The sequence below is a fragment of the Malus domestica genome, chromosome 06 (assembly GCF_042453785.1).
Source record: "Malus domestica chromosome 06, GDT2T_hap1".
Taxonomy (NCBI): Eukaryota; Viridiplantae; Streptophyta; class Magnoliopsida; order Rosales; family Rosaceae; genus Malus; species Malus domestica.
The window spans coordinates 22,440,114-22,448,770 of record NC_091666.1 but is presented as its reverse complement, the minus strand read 5'-3'; the positions used below and the strand labels follow the sequence as shown (position 1 = coordinate 22,448,770).

At 40.5% G+C, this 8,657-nt stretch overlaps 1 protein-coding gene across 2 annotated transcripts; it reads left to right on the top strand.

Annotated features, from left to right (window-relative positions):
* Positions 1-3,468: 3,468 nt before the first annotated feature.
* LOC103454645 (uncharacterized) lies at positions 3,469-8,342 on the top strand. 2 transcript variants are annotated; one of them, XM_070823551.1, is made up of 8 exons: positions 3,469-3,706; positions 4,134-4,209; positions 4,509-4,635; positions 4,964-5,033; positions 5,198-5,528; positions 6,023-7,102; positions 7,302-7,451; positions 7,659-8,342. In XM_070823551.1, the coding sequence occupies exons 2-8, from the start codon at positions 4,183-4,185 to the stop codon at positions 8,091-8,093; spliced, it is 2,220 nt and encodes a 739-aa protein (XP_070679652.1). In that variant the 5' UTR covers positions 3,469-3,706; positions 4,134-4,182; the 3' UTR covers positions 8,094-8,342. The 2 variants fall into 2 exon arrangements, with proteins under 2 accessions (XP_070679652.1, XP_070679653.1); XM_070823552.1 differs by having other exon boundaries at positions 3,540-3,690.
* The last annotated feature ends 315 nt before the right edge of the window (positions 8,343-8,657 follow it).

Below are 8,657 nucleotides of genomic sequence, written 5' to 3'. Positions count from 1 at the left end.
TGGAAACTAACAAATATATATATATATATATATATATATATATATATATATATCACAGGTACTTGTGATGTCACATCCGTTCGAGCTAGGAAGGTTGGAGTCTCCAATAGTGATCGCACCTAAGCATAATATTGGGGCCCATTAGTAAAACTCAACTAAAACGACTAAATTTGGAAAAACAGAGTGTAGATTTGGAATCAGACATTGACTTACACTATGAAGGGTCCTGGGAAAATTTTGTAAAAAGTCAACGATTAACCCTAAAAAGTCAATCTAGCTGCCAATGTCACATCCCAGCCCGAGTCCCCACCACATTCCGGGCTTGACTCCACCATAGCACGATATTGTCCGCTTTGGGCCCTGACCACGCCCTTACGGTTTGTTTCTGAGAACTCACGCGAGCAGAACTTCTCGATGGGTCACCCATCCTGGGAATGCTTTGATCTCTTTCTTGCTTAACTTTAGAGTTCCGATGGAACCTAAAATTAGTGAGCTCCCAAAATGCCTCGTGTTAGGTAGAGATGAGAATATACATATAAGGCTTAGATGATCCACTCCCCTGTGCGATGTGGGATGTCACAATCCACATCTCTTAGGGGCCCGACGTCTTCATCGGCACACTTCCGGCCAGGGATTGGCTCTGATACCAATCTGACACATCCCGGCCCAGGCCCCCACCACATCCCGAGCTCGACTCCACCGTAGCACGTTATTATCCTCTTTGGGCCTTGACCATGCCCTCATTGTTTTGTTTCTGGGAACTCACGCGAGCAGAACTTCCCGGTGGGTCACCCATCCCAGGAATGCTCTGGCCTCTTTCTCACTTAACTTCGGAGTTTCGATGGAACCCGAAGCTACTGAGCTCCTAAAAGGCCTCGTGCTAAGTAGAGATGGGAATATACATATAAGGCTTCGAGGATCCACTCCCCTGGACGATGTGGGATGTCATAGCCGAGACGGTCAACTATATTAAAACTTTGGAATTTCACTATGGATGTCAAAAATGGACTCGGGGCGTCGAAATTAGCTTAGGAGGGTTTTCGAGAAAATTTCGAAAAAGTCAATACGAGGAATATTCCAAATAATATTCTAGGAATATTTTGAGCCCATTTCAAAATTGGGCTGGGCTGGAAACAACGTTCCAAAGGTCCTTTTTTTTCTGTATTGGGTCGGGTTGACCCGTTTGGGCTCGCGGGTCACAAGACCCAAAGAAGAAGAAGGTTGAAATTTGTGAAGGGAGGCCGGAAACTTCAAACATATATAAAAAACTCAAAACTCTGCCATTTTCTACGGTTCAAAATCCAAAATGAAGTTTAGAGTATGAGGAACAAGAATCTATCTAAGTAGGGCTGAGCCGTGGCTGGAAAAAGCTTGCAAAGGCTTTGGGTCAACCAAAAAATTTGGAAAATTTTCCCCTAGTTGGTTCTGCATTCAACCATCACAATAAAATTTCAAAACTACTTTAATCGTACACTAAAATGTGATCCAAGAAGGTTTAGGTTAGTTTCGAGATTCACCTTCGTCGGGAATGGCGATAACTCGTCGAAGAAAAATATTGAACAATGGCAGCTCCATTGTATACAGAGAGAAGGAGATATATCACGTTCCAGGGCTTGGGGTTCACGATGTAGGTTGATGCAGTGGTGCAGTCATGCTCGCAAAAGTAGCAACAGTGTAATGGTGGCGACGTGTGGATCCCGGAGAAAGAGAGTGAGTGAGATAGGGAGTAACAGAGAGAGGAATAAGAGAGAGAGGGAAAAGAAAGAGAGATCTGGGAAAATGAGGGAAGAGAGACATGGCAAGAAGAGAATGGAGACTTGATGTGGGTGTGGACCCCACGGGCCAAATTTTTTATTATAAAATAATTAAAATATCCCAATAAATATTATTAAATTAATAGTATAATAATAAAATAATTATAAGAAATATATAAATATAAAATAGTAATTTTTACAAAAGTGTTTTTCGGATTCGTAGTTCTGTAAAATCTTGGTCATAACTTCGAATTCGATTCCGCTTATGCCCACACGTTCATACTATTGAGTACTTCGAGAATACAGTAAAATAACAGCTCATACACGTCACAAAAAGACGATCAATGAAATTCAACAATCTCGCAACTAGGGGTATTTTCGTCAATTCACTCTTTTTAAATAAATAAAACCGTAAAATTAAGGGGGGTTGTTACATTGCCTGTGAGTGATTTCAGTTATGTCGATTTGCATCGCCGCCGGCTCTAGTTGTGGCTAGAGTCGGTGGCAGTTTCATCATTACAACATGTTTTCTTTGGTTTTTCCTCTTCCCTTCTCTTTCGGTTTCCTGTAATTTTCACCATCACTGCCCATTATGATCTCCTCCTTTTTTTCTCTCCTTGCTTGTGTTCTCACCATGTTGAGCTCTAATCCCCAATCATATGTGTCATTTATCCTCCCATTTTCATTCTTTTCCATCATTTTATTCATCTGGCTTTATCATCTCTTTGGCCATACCTAATTCCATTTGACTACTGCTGGTGCTCACCTTGATTTGTCCCGAATCTATGGGAGGGTGTGTTGAGTTTTGGCCCGTGTTCACACCAGCACCTTTGTTGACCCTTGTTGGTCCTCCTCAATATTCATCCTTGTCGGCGATGTTGCTTGTGGGATCTGTCATCATGTGTGCTTCCTTGGTTCTTATTTATTGGTTCAGTCCGTGGTGGCAGTTGTTTTGGTGGGTCTTCGAGGTTGATGCGGCCTTTTACCTTATTCATGTTGAGGTTCTTGTTGGCGAGATCTTTGCTGCTCGATGATCAGCGGCAGTAATGGCGACAAGGTTGCTAGGGTTTTGTTTCTGTGTGTTTGTTGTGGACTCAACCTTTGGGTTGGGTTTTGCTTCTGTTTGTTCGTTATGGGCTTAACTTTTGTGTTGGGTATTTTGCTTTGGGGGTCCATCTGTTAATGTTGTGCTTTATTTGTAATTGGGCCTCTATGCTGTGTATGTATGCTTGTTTGGTAATGAAATTTTACCCCCAACAAAAAAAAAAAGGTCAGATTTGGTTTAATTATGCTTTTAATTTGAGACTTAAATCGAATCAATCTGAACTATGACATTACATTGGTTCACAGTGTAATTTGAGACTAGAACTGAAAAATGACCCGCTTTTAAAAACCTAAATAGAATTGAGATTTAGGGCATGTTTAGAAGCGCTTTTAAAATGGTTAAAAGCATTTTTGGTGAAAATGTTTTTGAAACCAATTCTTAGTAAAAATCAAGTGGTTCCTAAAAAGCTCTTTAAGTGCTTCATGCAAGAAAGCACCAATCAATTAAACCAAAAACATTTTCAATAATTTTAAAAACACTTCTAAATGAGCTCTTATTGAACGCCTCTTGCTTTAAGAAAGGCATGACGAAACAAGAAAACAGTATAGCAACCAGCAGCCGTCCAAGCCCGACATCAGCCTTAAGTTATATCGGGTCATAATTCTCTCTACTGAGATTAAACCCAATCCAACTCATAGCGGCTTAAGTCCAAATAGTTTCAGGCGGAAAAATGGGCCTCCAGGCTATTGACAACCCCACTCTCTCTCTCTCTCTCTCTCTCTCTCTCTCTCTCGTTGCCTTTGAACTCTAGCTGAAAGGGGCAACCGGCAACGTGAACGAAGAAGGTTCACCGCCTTCAACAGCTCGCCGCCGAGAAACCGAACCCTGCAGGTTGTCCGGAAAAACCGTAAGCACAAAGCTTCCCATACTCCAACTTTGTATTGCTTCTTATTCGACTTTATTCTGTGCGCTCATAGATATTCATCTTCTACCACTCGATGTGGAAGGAATTCAATGATTTTACCTTTCATGTTCGTGTTTATTTGTCGGGTTGATTCATATTTTGAAAAAGCCATTCATTTTTGTGTTCGTCAGTTGTTCTTCAGAAAAAAAAAAAAAAGACTAAAACTTTTTAAACTTTGTGATATTTTGTTGTGAATTCTGAGTTGAATTGGTGGATGGGCAATCTGGGTTTCTAGTTTTTAACCGCATAATGCATGTTTGTGTACTTGATAGTTAATAACGTGAAATTTTGGTTACTTTCATAGCAACCAAACAGAGCATCACTCTAGCTAATCACTGTTTTCTGTGGTTGTGTTTGTCCAACTATGCAGACATTGGAGCTTTGAAATACTTTGTTGTTTTGGCCTGTAATACGTATGAATGGCGTGGAGAGAGCTTGGCAAAAGGGTAAGTGTTCATTTTTCTTGTAACGGACACACAAATCACACAAATGCCTCTATTATCGCTTTTGGCCGAATCGGTTTTGTTTGTTTAATATGGCTTGTAGTTCCTAAGGGATGCCAGTCTTCTAGCCGCCCCTGCTCCCTTTCTATTTTGCTTCACCCTTGCCTTCGATTGTCTTATAATCTTTTCACTCATTCTTGGTTAAGCATTAAAAAAACTTGGTATTATATTTTTGTATGTGTATATATGTATCATGTATGTCATTGACATTTAGAACGTTTTGTGTGAATTTGTTGTCGCAGGGGTTATGTGCCAGTATAACTACAGATTTAACTTCAAGACTACAAAGACATGCAATGGGATTTACATCTGTATCTACTGTTGAGGATGTAATAAAATCAGTTTCTGCTGCTGGCAGATGCTTACCAGGTAAACTAACATTGCACAAGGAATAACCTTCTATGTGATAATTTGGACTTCATATCTCAATAGAGCCTTAATCTTTATTCACTTTGTTTTTGTGTTTACCCTTGGAATTCAGTATACCTCAATAAATCTCTGATATTGAATACATCTCATTTTTGTAATAACTGCGCTTTTGATTGCTTGTTGTTTCATTATCTTTAACCACATAATTTTACCAGATCATAGTTGCATGTTTTGAATTGAATCAAAACAACTTCAAGACTGCAGTATTTATTTTTATTTTGGTAAGGTAGTACATTTACTTCATCCTTGCTCATTTTCTTAATTGTAGATCCCCCCTTTAGATTTATGTCAAGAAGGCTTGATTGTTGTGAAGGTTTGACAAAAGATTCCCTGATACGGTGAGTTGACCTTTCTGTTTATTTTGGTTGCTTGTTCATTGAGTCCTTAAGGGTTGGGCTTATCCAATGTTGAAGCGTTTGTTAGAAATTATTTCTTCTCAATTCAGTGTGTGTGAGGTACATTTTCTAATTTCAACCTTTGTGGTGGAAAATTTTGTGGTTAGATGCTATCATGCAAGCCCAGAACTGTTTGCCAGAAAAGGAAATGAAGACTCATTTGGTTTAAAAACTCCCAAGAAAGGGAAGTTCAAAAAGAGGGACCATAAGGCCCACCCTCCTGTTGAAGCTCCATATGTGCCTCCTAAACCACAGAGAACTACCAAACCTATGCCAGATAAAATGATCGAGATTTTTGAAGGCATGACAGTTGTTGAACTTGCGAAGCGTACTGGTGAATCAATACCAACTCTGCAAAGTATTCTCACAAATGTCGGGGAAAAGGTTGAAACAGAGTTTGATCCTCTCAGCATCGACGTTTCGGAGCTGATTGCAATGGTATTTTTCCTTATTGCCACTGAAATAATATGTTATTCTTGATTAATATATAATTTTATTGGTTAACAAATTTTATTTTTCGAATCTCACCATATAAAATTGTACACATACTTAAACTTGAAGTCAACATGTTAAAAGTGTTTTTGGAAATTCTCCAAGACTGAAATATGCTTAAATGAGAAAATTTGCTTCCAAAGCCATTCTCACTTCTTGGAAGTTGGGGGTGGGAGGCATGTTATTTGAAGCGGATGGTTTGTTATATGTTTTACTAAAAATCATTATTGGGAAAGGTGCAATCCGCTTTTACAGTATGGCATGCCAATCAGTTCTTGCGACATTACCCATAGTTGGGCACCATATTTCATATAGTAATTAACTCAGAACTTTATACTTGCTGTTCTTTAGCATTGTTTTCCTTGAATGACGTGTATTCATTATGATTTTCTGCATATTGGCCACTTTAAAAACTTGAATGAGTCGTGGATTAATTGTAGGAAGTTGGGATCAATGTTAGGAGGCTGCACTCCAATAAAGGTACAGAAATTCTACCTCGGCCACCAGTTGTAACTGTCATGGGTCACGTCGACCATGGTAAAACCTCGCTTCTAGATGCTCTACGTCAAACATCTGTGGCTGCCAAGGAAGCTGGAGGAATTACTCAGCATCTAGGTGCTTTCATTGTTGGTATGACATCAGGAGCATCAATTACATTTCTTGACACCCCTGGTCATGCAGCATTTAGTGCGATGCGGGCAAGAGGTGCTGCTGTCACAGATATAGTTGTGCTAGTTGTAGCTGCTGATGATGGGGTGATGCCTCAAACTCTTGAAGCCATGGCTCATGCAAAGGCAGCTAATGTACCGATTGTGGTTGCAATTAATAAATGTGATAAACCGGCTGCTAACCCGGAAAGAATAAAACTCCAGCTTGCTTCCGAGGGTTTGCTGCTGGAGGAGATGGGTGGAGATGTGCAGGTTGTGGAGGTTTCAGCGATAAAGAAGACTGGATTAGATAACTTGGAGGAGGCTTTGCTTCTCCAAGCTGAGATTATGGATCTCAAATCTCGAGTTGATGGGCCTGCTCAAGCTTATGTGGTGGAGGCAAGGCTTGATAAGGGAAAGGGTCCAGCGGTTACAGCAATAGTGAAAGCAGGGACTTTAGAATCCGGGCAGTATGTGGTGGTGGGATCTGAGTGGGGCAGAATAAGGGCTATTAGGGACATGGCGGGGAAGTTGGCAGAGAAGGCAAGACCTGCAATGCCAGTTGAGATTGAAGGGTTGAAGGGACTTCCAAGGGCGGGAGATGATATCATTGTTGTGGAATCTGAGGAGCGAGCTAGAATGCTTAGTGCAGGGAGGAAAAAGAAATTCGAGAGAGATAGACTTAGGAAGATTAAAGCTGAGATGGATGAGAGGAATGAGGAAGAAATATTAAAAGCAAAAAAAGCAGAAGAGTCTGGAGACGAGCCAAAGGAGGAACCCAAGCGGGTGGAATTGCCAGTAATAGTAAAAGCAGATGTGCAGGGCACTGTCCAAGCTGTTACAGACGCATTAATGAATTTAAATAGTCCTCAGGTGTGCCACAAGATTATAATAGTTACAATATTTTTCGAATAATTACTTGTTGGTTTGTTGGTTTTCCATGCAATGTTATGTGCAGTACCTTTACAAAATGGTGCATTTAAAGAGGTTTCTGTATTGTTTTATATGATTCTCTTCGTCCTAACTAATCTTGCCACTCGTCGTTCTTGATATTTCTTCAATTATTTGCCAGGTCTTTGTGAATGTAGTGCATGTTGGTGTTGGGCCTTTATCTCAGTCTGATTTGGACATAGCACAAGCCTGTGGTGCTTGCATTATTGGATTTAATATAAAGACTCCGCCCACTTCCCTCAGTTTGGCTGCAACTCGAGCCAATATAAAGGTACTAACCACTCCTTTTCTGATTAAAGCCATTTCTTAAGTGTGCTACTCTCACTTTTTAAATGATCAGAAGAGATGCACTTAGTCAAACAGTCTATAGGATTAGGATACTACTCTCTAATTTTGGGCGTGCGCAATTGGTGTTGAACTTTTATTTACTTTAGCGTGTAAAGCTTGAAATCGAGTTGTTCTGTTTTTGATGGCCTAGATAATGCTGCATCGTGTTATATATCACCTTCTGGAGGACATTGGCAATTTTATAGTAGACAAAGCCCCTGGAACTTGTGAAACCAAGGTTGCTGGGGAAGCTGAGGTGCTTAGTATTTTTGAGCTCAAAGGAAGGAGCAAGACCAAGGGACCTGATGTGAAGATTGCAGGATGTCGAGTGATTGACGGTTTAATGAGCAAATCGGGAATCTTGAGGCTACTTAGGAGTGGGGAAGTCGTATTTGAAGGATCCTGCGAATCACTCAAGCGGGAGAAACAGGATGTGGACACGGTAAAGAAGGGGAATGACTGTGGACTGGTAATCCAAGATTACGATGATTTCCGAGTTGGAGACATGGTCCAATGCCTGGAGCAAGTTGTAAGGAAGCCCAAATTCATTTCGTCAGCGAGTGGTGCTGCTCGAATAGAGTGCTGATTATTTTCTTGCCAGTGATACGCTAAAGTATGACTTCAGAATTTTGATCGTTTACTATTGCATTCTGGCGACGAGAAGAAAACTCGTGGCATTACAACTATATTCTTGAGCAGAAGTAGGTTAATTTTCGCAAGCATGCCGATTTTGGAAGAACATAGTGGATTCATTCATTACTAAGAATATCGTTACACTAATTAATCTGTTGTACTATTGAGGAACTGTTGATTAATGAAACAAGGATTGGGGGAAGCGAGAAATTTATTTACTTTCTGCTTTGTATCCATGTTTTTTAGCTGGGCATCTGTTGGTCTCGATTCAGAACAGGCATCAGCATGAAATGGACATCTGATCCGGCCATCACACGCCGGAGGTGTCTACCGGTGTTGGCATGAAATGGACATCTGATCCGGCCATCATACGCCGGAGGTGTCTACGATTAGCAGGGACTTGATCAATCTGGCCATGTTTTTATACAGACTCGGCATTCAGCAACACTTTCTAAAGTAGAGAACAAGATTTAACAGCACTTTCGAAACTAGAGAACAAGATTTTTACCGACATGCG

What these genes read in the sequence shown, in the direction of transcription:
- LOC103454645 (XM_070823551.1), top strand. Translation starts at nt 4,183, where the DNA reads ATGGCGTGGAGAGAGCTTGGCAAAAGG. An exon ending in TGCTGGCAGATGCTTACCAG is followed by an intron (nt 4,636 to 4,963) that starts GTAAACTAACAT and finishes TCTTAATTGTAG; the next exon opens with ATCCCCCCTTTAGATTTATG. An exon ending in TTTCGGAGCTGATTGCAATG is followed by an intron (nt 5,529 to 6,022) that starts GTATTTTTCCTT and finishes GATTAATTGTAG; the next exon opens with GAAGTTGGGATCAATGTTAG.